This window comes from Balaenoptera borealis (assembly GCF_965194805.1).
Source record: "Balaenoptera borealis genome assembly, chromosome: 9".
Taxonomy (NCBI): Eukaryota; Metazoa; Chordata; class Mammalia; order Artiodactyla; family Balaenopteridae; genus Balaenoptera; species Balaenoptera borealis.
Window position 1 is genome coordinate 30,909,315 of NC_138873.1, and position 19,709 is coordinate 30,929,023.

Consider the following 19,709-nt stretch of genomic DNA (forward strand, 5'->3'; position numbering starts at 1 on the left):
ATTAAGAGTCCCAAAGTATTTGTTGCCAAACTATTGTCTAGAATACTTGCATATATATTGCACATATGTTTATGATCTCTAATTTTCCTTTTTCATATATGCTTGTTGGGTGTGATAGGCAGAATAATGGTCCTTCAAAAGATGTCCATGTCCTAATATCTGGAACCTGTGAACATCCTGTTACTTGGGAAAATGGACTTTGCCAATGTGATTAACATTAAGGATCTTGAGGTGGCAAGGTTTTCCTGGATTATCCAGGGGACCCAATCTGATCATACCAGTTCTTAAAAGCGGAGACCATTTCTCAGTTGTGGAGAACCAGAGAGATGTAGTGTGAACACTTGGCCCACAGTTGCTGGCTTTGAAGAGGGGGATGGAAGCCATGAGCTAAGAAATACAGGCAGCCGCTAAAAACCAATTCTCCCCTAAGCTCAAGAAAGGAACATAGCTCTGCCCACACCTTGATCTTACTCTGGTGAGATCTGTGTCAGACTTCTTACCTCTAGAACTCTAAGATAATAAATGTGTGCTGTTTCAAGCAACAAAGTTTTTGGTAATTTGTTACAGCAGTAAAAGCAAACTAATATGTCTGGCTTTGTTATTAAGATCATATTTGGCTTTTAAGATGAAATGGGGTTATTTTCCCTCGATTCCATTTTCTGGAAGAATCTGTATAAGACTAGAATGATGTATTAAAAGAAGGTTTAGTAAAACGTTTCCTTTAAAATTATCTAGACATGCTGCTGGCTTTGTAAAAGTTTATATCTAATATATATATTCAATTTTAAATTGTTATAAGATTTGGAGGGGAGGAAAAAGTTTTCTTTGACCCTCTTAGGGTCCTGGGCTAGGTCTGAAAATTTAACTGACCAAGACAGATTCACAGGAGAAAAGCATGCAAATTTATTTAATATAAGTTTTATGTGACATGGGAGCCATCATAAAGAAATGAATATCTGAAGAAATAGTTAGACCTGAGTGTATTTGTCCTAGGTTTCATGAAGAGTGGGCAGTTGTGTAGAAATATGATAGGTCAAGGAGTATGAGGTAAGTGTAGTCAACTAGGGAAACAGCAAAGCCAGTTGAAATTTTTCTTGGTGTCTCTGTCTTCAGAGAAAAAGAGTGACCACCCCTCTGAGTGTAGGGAGGACACCTCACACATGAGGGTTTTATGACCTCACAGGAGAGAAAGGCAAGCGAGAGGTCAGAGGGACCTCCCTGCTTCTGCCATTTTCTCAAGATCCTTCGGCTTAAAATATTCAATATGCCAAGGTGCCACATTTTGGGGTAGCCTTCCTGAACCCCATCATATTATTTTTTAATCCTATTATAAAATTAATATTATTATAAGGTTATTCTTTTATTGTCTTACTTTTTTCCAGGAATTAAAATTTTTTTCCAGGAATCAAGATTTTTCTAACATATAAAGGTTCATAGTATTCTGATATTTCTAATCTCTGCTCTACCTTTAGTTATGTTCTCTCTTCCATTACTAATACTATTTATTTGCCTCTTACTCTCTTTTATTTTTCTTAAACAATTCACCACTGGTTTGTTTATTTTGTACATAATTTTAAAAACATTTCTTTTCTTTTATGCATCTTTGGTCTTTCTTTTGGAATCATTTCCTTTTATGCCGAAGAACATACCTTAGAAGTTAGTTCACTGAAATTCTGCTGATGGTGAAAACCCTCAATTCTTATCTATGTAAATATGTCTTTACTTTGCCTTTGTTACTGAAAGAGAGTTTGGCTGGTTGCACAATTCTAGGCTGTCAATTTTATCATTTCACTGTGTCCTGGCTTCTGTTATTGCTGTTGGGACATTTATTGTTTGTTCAATTTTTTGTTTTTGAGGAGATCTATTTATTTGCTTGAGCTGCTGCTCTTACGAGCTTTTCTTTGTCTCTGAAGTTCTAAAACTTTAGTGGAAGGTGCATAGTTATAGAGTCATTTTTATCTGTCCCATTTGGTATACATTGTGCTTCCTCTGTAAATTCTTGTCTTTCATGATTTCTGGAAAATTTTTTGTCATGACCTTTTCAATAATTGGCTCTTGCTCTGTAATCTCTATTCTCGTCTCACTCTAAGACAAGGTTTAATTCTCTTAATCTATCTTCCCTATCTCTTAACACTCTTCAGTAATTTTCATTTTCTTTTGTCTTTGTGCTGCATTTTTCAGTACTTTTTTATGATGAAACGTATTGACTTTTTGCCTGTGTTACTCTAATCACCCCTTAAATTTTTAATTTAAAGATTATATTTTCATCCTTAACAGTTGTATTTTGTTGAAATCCATCTGCTATCTTAAGAAACATTTTACCTTCCATTTTTAAAGTATTTTATACATGTCTTAGATCTAAATATTTCAGTATCTGCAGTCTATGAGATCTATATCTATTGTTTGTTGATTCCATGGACTTCCACCAGTGACAGTGGTTCTCTTTTGCTGTGATCTTTGATCAGAGATAACATTTCACTGCCAAAAATAAATTAAAATTCTGAGGACCTGAATTTCATCTGGAGTGGATTAATGCAACAATGAGGTCCTGTTTTTACTCTATTGGCTGAGTAGAAATTGCAAGTGATAATACCCATTGCTGACACAGATTTTTCTAAAGAGAAAAACTTGAATTGTTACTGCCTGTCAGAGTTGAACAGGTTAAATCACAAGGTTTGTTATAAACAAGATTATATAGCAGTAGAAAGCTTAACAAATGTTCTCCGTGTGTTTTTGATACTACCAAGTAAGTTTAAGCCACTACAAAGGCAGTTTCAGAATAAATCGGTGATGTCTTAGAATGAGTTAATTATCATGAGACTAGTGGGTAACCTCAATCTCATTCAAGAAACATAATTAAAAACAAGTGAATACAGTTTTTTATAAGAAATATTACGTTAACAAATGTACTTTTTTTATTTAAAAAAAACCCATACATTTGGAATTACCAGTGAGAAGTCCTTAGAATCTTTTAATAACACAGAGAAACCTTTTGTCTTTCTTTTAAAATAGACAAAAACTCAAATTTCATGATGACAAGATATGGGCTAAATGTAGATTTATATTACACTTTATGAAAACTAGCATGCAAATATTTCCTAGACTTTTCTTATCCTTCTGATAAGATACAATGGCTATACAAGAGCTTTGTGCTTTCAAAGCAGCTATATATGTTGTCTAACCATTATGCTTAAGGTTTCTTATTAAACTTTGTTATAGATTGAATGCTGTGTCCCTCCAAAATTGATATGTTGAAATCTAATCCCCAATGTGATGGTATTTGAAAGTGAGGCTTTGGGAGGTGCTTAAGTCATGAAGGTGGAGCCTACATGAATGGGGTTTGTGCCCTTACAATACAGACACTAATAAGAGAGCTCCCTCGCCTCTCCTATCATGTGAGGGCACAGTGAAAGGATGGCTGTCTATGAACTAGGATGTGGGTCATCACCAGACACTAAATCTGTCAGTGCCTTGATCTTGGACTACCCAGCCTCCAGAACTGTGAGAAATAAATTTCCATCATTTATAAGCCACCCAGTCTATTTTTGTTATAGCAGCCCATTTTATTAGGACTAAGATGTTCTAATTAAATTCTATGGTCTCTGCATTGAGTTGCTTTGCTAGGAAAGATTAAATTTAAGAATATGAGGCTTATCACTTATTTTTTCCACTTTAGGCACTAAGTCATTCTCAGACACACGAAATGTTAATTTTAACAGCCTTTTGGTAGAGAAAACCTGCAAAATATATTAAAATTAAATGTATCCACTTCTACCTAATCACTCCCCTGGGAAATTATCCAAAGGAATAAATAAGCAATACATAAGGGTTATTACAGCAGCTGGTACTGGTTTTTAATGAAAGTAGTGCCACCAATGGAGGAGTAGAGAGGGGGGAGTTGAATACATCTAAGTACATCCAAACCATGGAATGTATAGGGAAACAATTCTAATGGGTCTTTCACAGTTGAGCACATCTTGGGAACAGAGGCACTGACTGTTTTTCCTTCTGAACTATCTTTTTAAGGATGTTTGTAAAATGAATAACCTTGATAGAGATAGTGTCTCCCCCTGGGTCAAAGAACAGGCATGCTTACTGTCTGCTATAATAAAGATATTATCTCTCTCTGGGGCAAAAGGCAGACATGCTTATTACCCATTTTAAAATATTGGCCTTCTCTATGCTAACAGTTTCTCTCTTGAAATGCAAACCACTACACGTGTAGGCTATATCTGGGCCTTCCTGTGTCTTCTCTATAGGACATGGGGGCAGAAGGAACTCTCAAAAATAAGCTGATGTTCATACTGTTTACCATGTTCTGAGTAATAAATTCCTTTGTCTTTGACTTAGGAGTCTTGTGTCATCTTTTAGCATCCGTAAGCCTGTGGCTGACTATCTTGTTAGCTTGCAAGTAAGAAAACATATAAGACTCATCACAATTCTCAACAGTTTTGGTGACAAGAATGGAATGCTGATTGAGATGTGCCTTTCTGGAAGAGAAAGGACAAGGGTCCTGCAGGCCAGATTTGGGACTGCGACAAGACTCTGGGATCCGACAGCAAATGTTAGGCAGGGGGTGGGGGGATGTGGTAATAACTATTCCCTGCTGTCCTGCCTGTTGATAAATGTTTAGAGTGGTGAGAGGTAGGATTAAAGTAAGCTGCTCAAACGGTGCCCTGGCTATTGCTCACTCTCCTCTGGGAGGGTGGATGAGCAAATGTTACCATGACAATGGGGCATCGAGCCTACAGCTTCAGCCAAAAAGTAATGAGGCTGCAACTGATGAACGAAAGAGTCCTCAAAGCCAAAATAACTGCTGTCAGCAATGAGGACCTTGCTATTAAACACAGAGCTTTGGGCAGACCAAAATAGTAAATAGTTAGAAGTTCTTTTTGTTGAGCTTTGAGCTAGCACCTACTCAAAACCTGCTCAAATTGAATGCAATACCTTGTTTACTGGCAAGGAGCTTCTCTCTCCACTGATGCCCTCTGATCATTCTCTTCCACTCTACTGCTGATCTCAGCTGCTTTACAAAGAGCTCTCCCTGTCCCCCAAAGAGACAAAAGATCATACACATCAGTCTTATTATGCTGGAGAACTCTGCTGGCTACAACAACCCAAGTTGTCATCTTACTTCTTCCTGCCTGGGGAGTGGGTACCCAGATTCGGTGAATGGATTTTGGGCAAGGTTCACAGTGGGAAAAGGAAGCGAATGTGATCTTGGAGGTTGAGAGATTTGGGCCAATTTAATATACTATTGCTGCTTCTACATCTGAATGTACTTCCTCATCCCACGAGTGCCAAGGGGATTCTCCCAATCCTAGAAGAGCTGCATGTAGAGAAGTGCTAATAGAACTCACAACAGTAATGACACCTTTGAGCTCAAGTTTCATTGACAAGTTTCAGTCAATTCGGGTCCTTGGCAAAGGGAAGCAGCCTCTACCCTGAGGGGCCCTTTGAGGTTTCAGACTCACTGCCTCTCTGGCATGGCTACCGGGTAAGGCTTTTTTATTTTTGGCTGCACTGGATCTTTGTTGCTGCACCTGGGCTTTTCTCTAGTTGAGGCGAGCGGGGGCTACTCTTTGCTGTGGTGCACTGGCTTCTCATTGCGATGGCTTCTCTTGTTGCGGAGCACGGGCTCTAGGTGCGCGGGCTCTAGAGCACAGGCTCAGTAGTTGTGGCGCACGGACTTAGTTGCTCCACGGCATGTGGGATCTTCCCGGACTAGGGCTCGAACCCGTGTCCCCTGTATTGGTAGGCGGATTCTTAACCACTGCGCCACCAGGGAAGCCCGGATAAGGCTTTTTTGAAATCATTTAACAGCTTGCTACTAGGTTCTTGGCAAAGCTTAACACGTGATCCACAGAAACCTTGTGACTCTATGGCCTGCTATTCCCATTTTTTGGGGGGGTGGGTCAACTGGGACTCAATGACTAACGAGATGGGAAAGGCCTAATAAACCTCACTTGTCAGGTGAAAATAATATATTCAAGAGCACAGTCAGCTTGGCCCCTGCAACATGTTAGACTGACATGAAAATTGGCAGCCGCCCACAAGGGGAAATTTCATCTCTCAGTGTGATTCCTGAAGTGAATGGGGCCCTCAATTCAGAGAGATGCTTCTGAACACCTGGTCTGGTTCACTATGGTGAACATTTCTGTTTGTTTTGTTTTGACCTAAGTAATTCGATTTCTAGTAATTTAGAGTACACACAGATTGGTATGTGTGCCTACAGTCATGTTTGCAAGGATATTTATTGCAACATTGTTTTTGCTAGCAAATGACAAAGAACTACTAAAAATCTCTCATTTAGGGACTGGACAGAGATTAGTTGTTCCAGACAAACTGGAACAAATTAACCCAAAACATGACAAATAAAAATAATGTTAACTTTTTTAAAATTTTTATTAACAGTATTTTCTCAGTGTTATGTAAAGTGTGAATAAAAGCATGTTTCGTTACCTCTTCTCTTTATTGACTAGCTCCACACAACCTAACAAATAATGGTAGGCTTGCTTAGCAAAGCCAACTTTAAAGCAAGATTCTTAGTCTCCTCCTTCAAACTCCTAACCTTCTGGTGCCACAAGAATATCACCCCTATGTTCTCACAGACAAATTCTGGTTTCAAGATTTACTGTTATGGGGAAAAGCTAAGAGCTCAAAACTTAGGAAGTATCATTTTCATGTAAAAGTCGAGTATATAAAGATGTCTGCATGGACTACCTCTGAACGGAAACACAAGACACTGGTAATAGGATTGCGTTTGAGAAAAGGACAGGGAGCCCTGAAAGACTTTGGTGAAAATAAGACTTACTTTCATTGCCATATATAAAGAATCACACTTAGGTTAACAGGTATTATCTCTGGGTGGTGAAAAAATCCAAAGGACTGTTTATTTATTTACAGCCTATTATTAATCTTGTATTATTTCTACCATGAACTTAAATTTATTCCAAAGACAAAAAAATTTTGAAATATTTTGAAAGCGTTTGCCAGCAAGAATATAGGAGAAGAAAGGCTATATCCGTATTTTGGTAATTGAGAGAGCAACAAAAATTGTTGTAATCTCTGTTGCTGAAAAGAAAAATACAATCCTGAATATAAACCTGGATGCTGACATTGGAACAGGGAAGAGGTAAAAATGACACACAACTAGAAATGCAGATGTCTGGCAGAGAAAATAAATCTAGATGCAAATTTACCTATGAGAAAATTTTTCAGAATATATACTCAAACGGAAATTCAAAGGCCCATCCAACAATATCTTGCTTTCATTATTTATTTTGATGTCTTCTTAGATACAAGGTTATGACCAATCAAAGGAACAACTAGTATTGTAACAAGAAATTCTCAGTTCCATTCATTAGGTTTCAATAGCTGAGTTTCTCCCAGAAGCCCCTCTGGACTAGCCTTGGTCATTACCATACCATACAGACAGACAGATCTCTCTGGGGCTTTTGGCGGGGATTCTTTTATTCCCACAGCACTTTGAAGGATTTGAGTTGGAGAACGCTGTGCTGTTCCCTTTGCACGTCTTCCAGACAGTGGAGAATGCGTTTGGGAGCAGCAGATTGAAGTTCATCTTCTGGGGGCCTGTGAAAATATCTTTTCTTTGTAGATTGGTGAACTAATAGAAAAAAGTTCTTCAATTATTAGATTGGTATTATATACCACCAGTACCCTTCTCATGTTAATAGTAACCTGCATAAACCAGTTTATAAAACTCCAAGAATGTAAGGTAGATCCTTCATCTTTTAAGAAAATAGAACCTCTTAAAACAATTTATTTCATCCTTGGGTTGTTGCTAATGGCAACAGAAAGAATGCACTGGAGTGTCATAATAATCCTCCATTAAATCCCCAGTGTTTAAATTTTAATGCTATAATTCAAGAGCTGACAAAAGCCCATTGAGTGCGTCTATGGAGAGGAAAACAGGCAGGCCCATTTTCTCAGGGGTGATACTATAGCAACATGAAATGAATTTGGGGTCAGGGAACAAGCAGTCTCCAAGCTTTGTTTGCATTTCCTGGCTAAAAGTAGAATCCAACATTATAAATTTTACCCAACTAAGTAGTTATTTTGAGCAGCAGGAAGATAGCTCCCTTAGCACCACTGTTTATATTGAAAACAGAGCGAAGGTAACAAAACCAGAACTGGGAGAAAGACATGCTGACAAGTATATTATAAAGTGACTCTCAAAGTGACCATTTTAGAAACCCCTACATCTCTCCTATGCTGACACCCAACCCCTCTCCCCTGGACAAATGATGCTTTAGAACGTGGAGAAGTATTACAATTCCCAAAATGCCCTTTAGAAAAAAAGAAACAAAGTCTGGTCCACAGTCCCTGAATGTGACCCTGTTACCGTCATGGATGACTAGGCGAAGCCGGGTGTTGTCAATTACCCCTCACTCTTTATAATGGTCCTTTTGTTTTAGGGGGAGGATTTTTTTCTCCCAGAATAAGCATATGCACCTGAATCACAATTGCCTGTTGTGCAGCAAAAGGCAAAAACAAACAAAACAAAAACAAAAACAAAAATATACCCTACTTAATTCTCAGAAGTTTGTGTTTCCAACTTTTCTTCCCCTAGGTATCTGGGTTTTCACTTTTGGTTTTAGTGTTGAATATTAGCACATTGAGTCAGTGTGCTGACTCAATAACATAAAATACTACGTTCAGGGTGGTTTTCCAATAAGGTGTATCCAGTTATGTTCTCTATTTATATGACTTGCAATATACAGAAATGAAAGATATTAGGTTTTCAAGGGCTTAGTCACAGATGGATATAGACAGATCAATAAAACTCAGAGCTGATCCTTCTTTTCTACTCCCTTTTCCAGGCCCTCAATATCTCACCTCAGCAATTAAAAATCCTTGCCTCTCTCAACCTCTCATGACCTCCAGAACCCACCTCTCGCAATCCATCCTAAATATAGTGGCAGCATTAGTCATTTTCCTAAAACAAAAACAAAATTTCTCCCCTATTAAAAAGTCTTTGGGGCTTCCCTGGTGGCGCAGTGGTTGAGAGTCTGCCTGCCAATGCAGGGGACACGGGTTCGAGCCCTGGTCTGGGAAGATCCCACATGCCGCGGAGCAACTGGGCCCGTGAGCCACAACTACTGAGCCTGCGCGTCTGGAGCCTGTGCTCCGCAACAAGAGAGGCCGAGATAGTGAGAGGCCCGCGCACCGCGATGAAGAGTGGCCCCCGCTTGCCGCAACTGGAGAAAGCCCTCGCACAGAAACGAAGACCCAACACACCCAAAAATAAATAAAGAAATAAATTAAAAAAAAAAAAAAGTCTTTGATGCTTACGAATGAATCAAATTTATACTCCTGCAGTTTAACTCTGCTATTATAAGTAAGCTACACTGTACAGTTTGCTGTTCCATTATTGTATCTTCATACTTTCCTAATAGTATATCTTGTTAAGGACCCTACCTAGAATTCTCCTGTCATTACTCTGTTCATCCTTCAAGCTCAGTTTAAATATCACCTTTTCCAGGAAGCCTTTGTGATATTCTCCTTCTAGAAAAATATTTCTTTTCTTTCTTTTTTTTTTCCCCCTAAGCTCACGTGGCACATCTAGAATTGTCTTTGGGAACTTATTTAATTTCTTCTAATAAATCGTCTGACTATTATCCCCGAGGACAGGGACTATATACTCAATTATTTTACTTTCACCCACTTCACACTTGGAAAGAAATGTTCTTTAAAGAAAAAATTCTCTAAGCTGCATTGCTTACCTGGTTCTGCCTATTAGCTATACCAAATATGATAGAAAAAGGAAGCTATGGAATAAAAAATATTAATAAGTAATATATTATGATCAAGTGTAAATGCCTTAAATGAAAGAATGGTTTAGCATAAAGAAAGAAATAAAGGATAGGTTAGTTTATTCTGCGTGAATAAATAAACCCAGTAGCTGAGTAGTTTATTATGATAAAAATTAAACTTTGCTCATTACCTGTACAATGAACATGGGCAAGGAGATTCTGCTCCTCCTCATCTCTGAGGGATCCAGGCTGATGGGACCTTCTTCTCTACACATGTTTACATGATCACTGAGTCAGGAAAAGGGCACTAGGTGAACTACACCACACCAACTTTGAAAATTTCTGTCCAAAAGTGGCACAAGTCTCTTCTGCTCACACTTCATAAGCCGAAAGAAGTCATATGGCCAACCTGACTTCCAGAGGATAAAAAAGTGCAATCCTACATGTGTTCAGAAATGGAGACATTTTGAAATGGTTGGAAATGGCACTATGACTACTGCTCCATATTTTCCCAAGAGTTAGAGAAAAACAAAAGCAATACATTTTGAAATTTACTTAAAAACAGCCAAATACTTAAAATTAGGAAATTTCCTAAGGTTGATTGAAGATACCTCTCAATAACCTTAGCAAACACCTTCCTCATGGTGAAATGTTAAATATTTCCCCTTTAAGATTAAAGATAAGAATGCTTATTATCATTTCTATAGATCAATACAAACTACAAGTCCTGGCCAAGACAATAAGACATAAAAAAAAAATGAGATATAAGGTTTGGAAGAGAAAAATAACTGCTATTTCTAGAGGTATGATACAAATTGTTGATACTGCTTATCTTTTTTTTTTGATTTTCTATCAGAATTATTAACAATTATGAGCAAATTAGCCATAAAAATTACTTTAAAAATCAAAAGCAGAACATCAGTGACCTGTGGAATAATAGCAAATGAACTGACACTTGTATAATTGGAGTGTTAGAGAGGTGAAAAAGTATGGGGCAAAAAATTACTTAAGGAAATATTGTTTGGAAAACTTGTTAACTTTATAAAAAAAAAATCCACCTATAATTATAAAAATTTAAGCAAATACCAAGCAGAAGGGAAAAAAACCCCTAGGCATATTATATTAAACTGCTGAAAGCCAAAGTTAAACACAACATAAAAAGAGCAAGAGGAAAAATACACATTAAATACAGGAGATAAAATAAGAAAGCTGGCTTCTCACCAGAAACTATGAAAATCAGAAGGCAATGGAACAGTATCTTTAAATTTATTAAAAATATATAAAACCTATCAATCTAGAAAAAGTATTGATCAGCAGACATGCACTACAAGAAATACTTGAGGAAGTTCTTTTGGCTAACAGTAAATGATACCAAAATTTGATAACACAAGAAAGAATGAAAGATTAAATATTGTGATGAATTTTATCACAATAAATTAAATTAGATGAAAAAAGATACAATTTTTTTGAGAAACACAATAAACCAAACTGACAAAAATGAAAGATAATTGAATAGTCCTATTAAGTAGATAAAATTCATAATTAAAAAGGTAGTCAAAAGGTACAAACTTCCAGTTATAAAGTAAATAAGTCCTGGGGATGTAAAGTACTGCATGGTGTCAGTTGATAATACTGTATTGTATTGAAAGTTGCTGAGAGTAGATCTTAAAAGTTCTCATCACAAGAAAAAAAATTGTAACTGTGTATAGTGATTGATGTTAATTAGACTTATTGTAGTCATCATTTCATATACATACATATACTGAATCATTACACTTGAAACTAAAATAATGTCATTTATTGATCATATCTAAATTAAAAAAACCCTTCCTTCAAAGAAAATGCTGGGCTCAGATGGCTTCACTGGTGAATTTTATCAAGCATTTAAAGAAGAAATTATACCAATTATTCTCTTCTGATTTGTTTTTCCAGGGGAATTGGCATTTAAGGGAACAGTCTGAGTTTATTTGCTGAATGGAGATATTTAGATTCAGGTCTGGCCAATAAAGAATTTCACTATAATTTCAGCTGGGCTTTAATATTTTTGAGGTTATCCATTTATTGTTCAGTTAGCACTTGACATTGGCACTTATCTTCAGCCGGCTTCTCCCCTGCTATAGGCTGATGTACAAGAAAAGAAATGAAAAACATAGAAACCTGGCACTGCTGTTGGGCAGACAAATCCAAGTTATAATCTTCTTGAAAATGATTAACATCAACATTGATATAAACAAAGTCAATGTGTTGGAAAGAAGAAAGAAAAGGAACTCTGGTAAATTTAAGCCTAGGTCAAGGTGAGTTTTGCATTTCATAAACACATGCTTCAGGCCAAATATTTTGTGGACTAAGGCTAATTGTAATTCCTTTCAATCTTTTTATCACAGGGTTCTTATTGCAGGTAAAAAAGAAGTAAGAAAAGACAGTCTTTTACGTGCATTTCTTTCTAGTTCTAACAATTCCTTTCTAGCAGAAATTTTCCCAAACATGAAGGAGAATAGGCAAAAGTGAGGAAGAGAATGAAAAGTGTGTATCTGTGAACAGACATCTGAAAAACAAACTTTCAGGGAAGAAGGAAAGTTCTGGCAAGCTTAAGCAGCATCCTTTCACTGAATCATTAAGTGCGCGGACCGCAGTGCATGTATTAATGCTGCAGGTCAGGTTCCCTGGAAAGCTGACTCTGAGATAGAGCTTAGTCTGCAGAAAGTGTTTGAGGAGTTTCTGTCAGGATCAACACTTGGGCAGGATGGGAGGGAAGCAGAATTAGGCAAAGGGAGAAGTTGGGCTGCAGTGTAGTAGCAACAAGAACTAAGGCAGGGCTTCCCTGGTGGCGCAGTGGTTGGGAGTCTGCCTGCCAATGCAGGGGACGCGGGTTCGAGCCCTGGTCTGGGAGGATCCCACATGCCGCGGAGCAACTAGGCCCGTGAGCCACAATTACTGAGCCTGCGCGTCTGGAGCCTGTGCTCCTCAACAAGAGAGGCCGCGACAGTGAGAGGCCCGCGCACCGCGATGAAGAGCGGCCCCCGCTTGCCACAACTGGAGAAAGCCCTCGCACAGCAACGAAGACCCAACACAGCCATAGATGAATAAATAAATAAATAAAAATTAAAAAAAAAAAAGAACTAAGGCAAGCCTGAGGGGAGCCCTGAGGCTGGAATGGCTCTTTAGACATATCCCGAGTTGGGGAAAGGAGACCATACGGCACATCAACCAGTCTTGGGGTTGCATCTTGCCCTCTGGAGGAGGAATGACGATGGGCAATATGGCTCTCTTCATGGGAGGGCAAATTCCAGGGAGAACTGACAGCTGACAGCTCACAGCCAGCAGCACACTCAGTGGTTGAGGGAATTAGCACTTTCCTTCCTAGAAAGGGAATCTGGGCAGCGTCCACTACTGCCCACTCTTGCATAGCTTGGATCCTCTTGCTTCATCTAAACCCTGAAGGTCTTCTTCCCGAGAGATGGGCCTCTTTCCTAGGGTAAACTTGTTAGAGGAAACTTAGGAAAACGATAACCTTCACTGATGCAGGCGGGATTGAGGCTACAAATGTGATATGTCATTGTTTCCTTCTTCCTCAGTTTATCTTAGATTTTCTTCTCTCACAGCTAGCACCTGTGCTGCTTTTGGTGGCTTAGCTGGTGGGGTGACCCAAAGTCATATCTCTGATTATCCAAGTCCCTGGTCATCAAGCCCTTCTCAGACCTTGGCTACTGTATTTGTCTATTTACCAACACAATTGAGCAAAAAAGTATAAAGAGATAACCAAGTGCCAAACATTTTCCTCCCCGTCCCCAACGTGCCATAACAGCCTTCCTCCTGAAGATCATGTCAATTGCTTCTATCAATATCATGTTCCTCTCCTTGCCCGCTGGCCCCTTGGTATGAGAAGTATGAAGTACACAGGCATAAATCATAGCTTATATCTCCCTGGTGGATGTTTCCCACATTGAGAACTAAGACCAGTAAACACACAGAGGTCAGAATTCAGAAAAATGAAGCAGAAATTCCCTCTGGATCATTCCTACATTCATCCCTTGGTTCCTGACCCTATGTATTCTATCTAACTAATGGGGCACAGCACTATATAATGGCTGTTAATTTGAGTATGTATTGCATCCTGGAAGATGACTCCCTATCCTTGCATGGTCCCATTTTTGAGCGTGTGCCTTTTCTACGCCATCTGTAAGCTATTCTATTGCTCTTCAATGCCAGCTGTCTTGGATGCTGTGGTACATGACAGGACCAGTGGATCTCATGATCATGGGCCCACAGTTGCACCTCCTTCACTATAAAGCGAGTATCTTAGTCAAGGGTTTCTGAACAGTGGCATATTGACACTTCGGGTGAGATAATTCTTTGTTATGGGGAGTTGTCCTGTCCATTAAGATGTTCAGCAGCAACCCTGACCACTAGCCACTAGATGTCAGTAGCATCCTCCCAGTTGTGAGAACCAACCATGTCTGCAGGCATTGCCAAGTATGCCCTGGGGTGGGGAAATACTGCCCTTGGTTAAGACTCTTGCCTTAGACTGATGCAATATCATATGGGATTCCATGCAGGTGGACTAAACTTTCTGTAATCATATGGATAATGGTGCTGCCTGAGGTTCTTCAGACAGGAAAGGCAAATCCATATCTAGAATATGTAGAGATGCAAGAAGTGTTAATTCAAAATGAATTGGTTCTTCTTCCAGGATGGAAAGAGTTCGATGTATTCAACTTGCCACCAGGTGGCTGGTTGGCCTCCTGAAGGGATGGTGCTGTATGTGGGAGTTAGTTTTGGTCTCTCTTGCCAGCCTTAGTAAATGGGAGCTCATGTAGTTAGACCCATGCAAAGCCTCCGTCTCTGGACATCATGGTTTCTCTGTTCATTGTGCCTGGTGTTCCAATGCTGTGATCTCAGATGACAGAGAGATGGCTGACACGGATGAGATGACATTTTGTCTACTGTGATTACTTGGTTGTTTAATGCCTATTCCAGAGTAGATGCGCTCTGGTAACATGCATGCAAAGATCTTCACACTTTGTGCCTTCTCCCATTCGTCCATCCACATACCATGACTGCAGACCTTGTTGCCTGTGATCTCTCCACCTTTCTCGTCCCAAGCTATTTGCCACCCATGAATTCGCATAGATTTTTAATCTTGGGCCATTCTCTTTTCACCAAAAGAGGGTGATCGGTTGTACCATCTGGACTCTGCCTATCAGAAAGATTTCCCCCCACCACGTAGTGAAGTTCCAATCCATTTTTAGTTTATGCACACATACTGGGACGACAGGTCATAAATCAGCTTTGCTCTTTTCCTCCTTTGTCAGCTGTCCTAAGGCATCCCCTATGCAGCATATATAAATATTGGTTCAGAGGTCTCGCTTGGTACAACTGTGGTGGATGAAATGGAAGTCTGGGCCAGATTGTGTTGCTTACTTGGGCCTTTTGTATTGCTTGTGCCTAATCCTGGTTGTACTATTTTCGTCTTAAGACTTGGCGTGTCTGATAAAGTATATAATTTGACCTAGGCTTCTCGAGGCCAGAAAAGCCAAGCCAACAACTTACAATCAGACTTTGTTTGCAATACCTACCGATATGAGTGAATTCCTCCTTTCTCAAGGTCCCTAAAATATGCTGAGGCCTGCATCTGCTAGGAAGGTGAGTAAGGAAGGGTATATAGGTATGTGTTATAAGTGGTCCAGAAATTATATAGGTATGTGTTATAAGTGTTCCAGAAAAGGTTTCTCTTTACCCTTAAATAACCTGCCTAGAAAAAAGGAAAGATCTTGTATCTTGTCAAAATATTCACTTAACGTTCTATGTTGTCTTTATCAGGCCTTTGATTACTCAAGTAAACCTAGTCATCTCGATACTAAAAGAGCTTTGTTTTACTCAGAACTATATAACCTTCTATATCTGCCTATGAAGTCTTTAATTGTTACCTTCCTTACTCACCTGGTAAGGCTGCTGGGAACCCTGTAAGCAAGATACCAGGCTGTTTTTCCAAGGAGCTTTATTGGCTCCATAAAGTCAATCTTAGTTGCTTAGTTCCTTAAAGCTCTCTGGTCATATCTGAGTTTATGCATTCTCTTAAATCTGACATTTCAGTCAAAGTCTTCGTAATATAACCAATTTTCAGTTGCGTCCTGTTACAAGGAGAACAGATTCTTATTGAATTTATGCAAATAACTATAAGGTCATAAAAGCAAGACTACTCACTAAAAGTTTCTAAATTCTGGAGGGATCAAGTAGGGAGAAAAAAAATAAATGTTTCAATTCTGCTTATAAGGGTATAATTTACCAACCATTAGTTCTGTCAACCTTGTCTGATGTTTGAGGGTGATAGGGACAGTGATAATTCCAAGAAGTTTGCAAGCTGTTTACTAAGGCTCATATGATTTGCCCAGCAAAGTGGGTATCTTGATCATTGGAGACTGTGGAAAATATACCCCAAGTGGGAAACACATTTTCTAATAGTTTCTTTGCCACTGTGAGGGTATCAGCTTTCTGGCAAGAGCAGGCTTCAACCTATCTGGAAAACACATACAATAACAAGAACATATTGATAACCCATATTAAGTGGTGGTTGAATGAAGCCCAGCTGCAGGTATTCAAAGGGTCCAGAGGCAGAAGATCTGAGGCCTCTGCTGGGTCAGACATTGCTGGTAGACTATTTCTTAAATTTTATGGAATTCTCCCCACCAATATCTATTTTCAATTTGTGCCATCTTAAATACACTATAGTGGGTGAAGGAAAGGAAAAACAAAAAAATGGTGTTTACCAGGGAGCTGGGAAGAACCAAGGGGCTGTCCTCTGTTTCCCACAGTCCTGACTGTTTGTTTAACCTACAGCAATTGTTTCCCATCTTAATATCCTTGATTCAGAAGGAGATTGTTGCCATGTTACAAAAACATCAAGATGGCAACAGTATGTTGCTGCTGCCTTTGAGTTAAAGTCAGCTAGGGTCAGTCCTTTCAGTGTGAGCCCCAATTTTGATGAGAGACAACATTTTATGCCAGGATACATCAGACTTTCAGGAATTTCACACAATTTCTGGAACACTTATAACACATACCTATATATCTCTTTTTCGTGAGGAGAGAAAACAAATCTTTCAGATATTTCAGAGGCCTCTGAAATGTCTCATATCTCAAAGTTAGTTCTAAATCAAAAAGACTTCATTTAGAGCTTGATTTTGGAAATTTGTTAAAACATCAAAAATGTTTTGAACTAGTCAAATAGAATAATAGGTCAATTGAAACAATGCTTACCCATTTAACCAAAATAACAATTAAAGACTTCATAGGCAGATATAGAAGGTTATATAGTTCTGAGTAAAACAAAGCTCTTTTAGTATCCAGACGACTAGGTTTACTTAAGTAATCAAAGGCCTGATAAAGACAACATAGAACATTAAGTGACTATTTTGACAAGATACAAGATCTTTCCTTTTCTCTAGGCAGGTTATTTAAGGGTAAAGAGAAACCTTTTATAATCTGTTATTATCAAGAGCAGACCAATAGAAAAAAAATTGTCCTTTTAATGTAGAGAAAACCAAATTCCAATTTTGTTCCAGTTTACTTTTGATATTAAAACTCATTTACTTAATTATATTCATTCCAACTTTATCCAGTCCTGACCACATATAAAATTTCTTTCCAAAGATTCCTTTTCATAGATCTTCATTTACTGAGAACACACATCCTATTTTCCTTGCATATGAAGATGCTTCCTTTTTTACCCTTAGAAACCTTTAATTTCTAGAGAAGACTGCAAAGTAAGCAATTATGAACTGTCTTTTATATTAGCATTCTGTATACTGGCAAACATAAATACTTTTTATAATTTCTGGAAATATGTGCTTTCTCATAGAAAATTTCACAGCACAGCTCAAACATGTTTACTAATACTCCCAAATATCTTTAGCTTCTCTGTAAACGGAAGCCTATGTTCAGTAATTAATATTTCAGTTTCTCATCTTATTTGGGAATGATCTAGATATTCAATGAATGTAACAACTTATTGTTCAACTTAATTTAGCAAAATTTGAAGGGTGTACATTGCCAAAGAGATTTGGGAAACTATTTAAGTAGACATATCATAAAACAATCACTGCTAAAACGTTCACATAAAAACTCTCAACTCATTTACATTTATTTAATTCATTTGCTTTTAACAATCATGTTTAGTTACCTACAAAAAAACTTCATTAGACATTATACAACTTCAGTCATCATCCTAAATTATTTTTCTGGCTGACAAATTTTGTAAGAGATAATATGAGCTTATCTGACTTTTAGTAACCTAGATTGAATAAAAGTATTATACATAATGTTGGTAACATTAAAGACATGTCTATATTAATTAAACCAAAAAAAAAAAACACTAGCTTTTATTTACTAAAGAGTAATCCTAGATCATGTGAACTTGAAAAGCATTTGGGTTAGTGTCTATTATATTTTCTGAGAATTTAATTTATGTATAAGTGCTTGTTTGTTTAAGCCAATTAAATAGAACTCTTTTACAAATTACTTTTAGTAATACCATCTGAACATAGAAAAAAACCCACACATCTATAATACATGTATAAATAAGACACACATGACATACAGACAGATACAGAGACCTTACAGGTTTTGTTCTAAAATTTTCCTGCAACTAGATGTTTGGACAAGGGTGCTTCTACAGCAGTTTGTGTTTTTTTAAAAACCACCTCCCCTGCCCCTTTTTCTTCTTCAGTCTTAGGAATTGTAGATGGTCTAGATAAAAGTTCCTGGAGAGGTTGAGATAAATAGGGAGATAAAATGGTGATAGATGTAAAGGAGTGGGTGGAATTTGACCTGCCTCTAGAGCTGCATTTATAATTTTGCAAAGATTTGTCAGATGTAACTTAAATGACATTATATGATGGATAGTTGATCCATCCACCCAATATCTTCGATTTGCTTCTTTACATCAGGGAGATTTCTAACTAAGATGTAAATCAAATGATTTTCATGTTCTGCTCAGGCAATTTTGTTGGTTCCCTTTAGCATGTCCTATTAATATTGCTTAAGGGGCAGATTTACACGCCTTCTGTTTTACAATACTAGGTAGAGGAAACATTTCCCAGTGAGATACAATGTCCATGTCCATAATATAATCAGGTAAAAGAAATGCAATTATTTTATATAAAGCCTGTTCAAATATACCAATTCTCCTATAAACGTTTTACCTTAATTCCATCAACTCTTACATTCTGAACTATAGCCTCCATCAGGAGTTCATGAATAGGTTTTCGTTTTACAGTATTGGGTGGGGAAAGTGTTTCCAGCCAGACATAATATCTATTCCCATAAAACATTCAAATAAAGTTGGCATAACTTCTTAACATAAAGCCTATTTAAACATTCCGATTTTCATAATTCTATCAACACTTACATTTCTATATTCTTCCACCCTAATTGTAGCCAGAGTCAGAGCTCCACCAGTGGGTTTTGATGTCACACTTTGTGGGGTTCCCATATCAAGGAATCCTGGAAACCTCTCTTTTCTACCCCTTGACCATTTTCCTTACTCTTGTGCAAAAGGCTTTGGGTCCCCAGTGAGGGGTCAAGCCAAGGGATCCTGGCCCTTTTGTCCATCTTTAATTTGATTAACTGGCCTAACTGTTGCTGGTCAGGTTTCTCATTGTAATCTCTGCCTTCTAGCTTTCCAGATTTCTCCAGTCTGGGGTAAATAGACCTGACTTGTTTAGGTTCCTTTAATATTGAGGGACCAACAGGAGATCACTTTGACCCATCCAGCCTTTGGTAGTGCTGCGTTGAAACCTTTGTTTTAATCCCATTACTGTCCATTTTATTCATCCCAATTCAATTATTTATATTGCCTTTTTTATGTATCCATTAATCTCAGGAGGTGATCTATTCATAAAAAATTTTGAGGATCCTCCATGGGTTTAAATAATT

The 19,709-nt window shown here is 38.0% G+C and overlaps 1 protein-coding gene and 1 long non-coding RNA gene across 9 annotated transcripts in view; one reads left to right on the forward strand and one right to left on the reverse strand.

Moving 5' to 3' along the window:
- The window catches only part of LOC309635344 (uncharacterized protein), a 334,869-nt gene that overhangs the window by 95,041 nt on the left and 220,119 nt on the right, over positions 1 to 19,709 (reverse strand). The window contains exon 5 of one of the 8 annotated variants that reach the window (XM_082406396.1): positions 4,948 to 5,044. The exons of 5 other annotated variants lie outside the window; for them this stretch is intronic. In XM_082406396.1, the coding sequence (XP_082262522.1) occupies positions 4,948 to 5,044 (97 nt within the window). 2 more of the 8 variants (XR_014248778.1, XM_082406394.1) reach the window with 2 other exon arrangements.
- LOC309635350 overlaps positions 11,489 to 19,709 on the forward strand; it is a 59,789-nt gene continuing 51,568 nt past the window's right edge. The window contains exon 1 of the long non-coding RNA XR_014248794.1: positions 11,489 to 15,433. This is a non-coding gene — a long non-coding RNA (uncharacterized lncRNA). The remainder of the gene's footprint in view (positions 15,434 to 19,709) is intronic.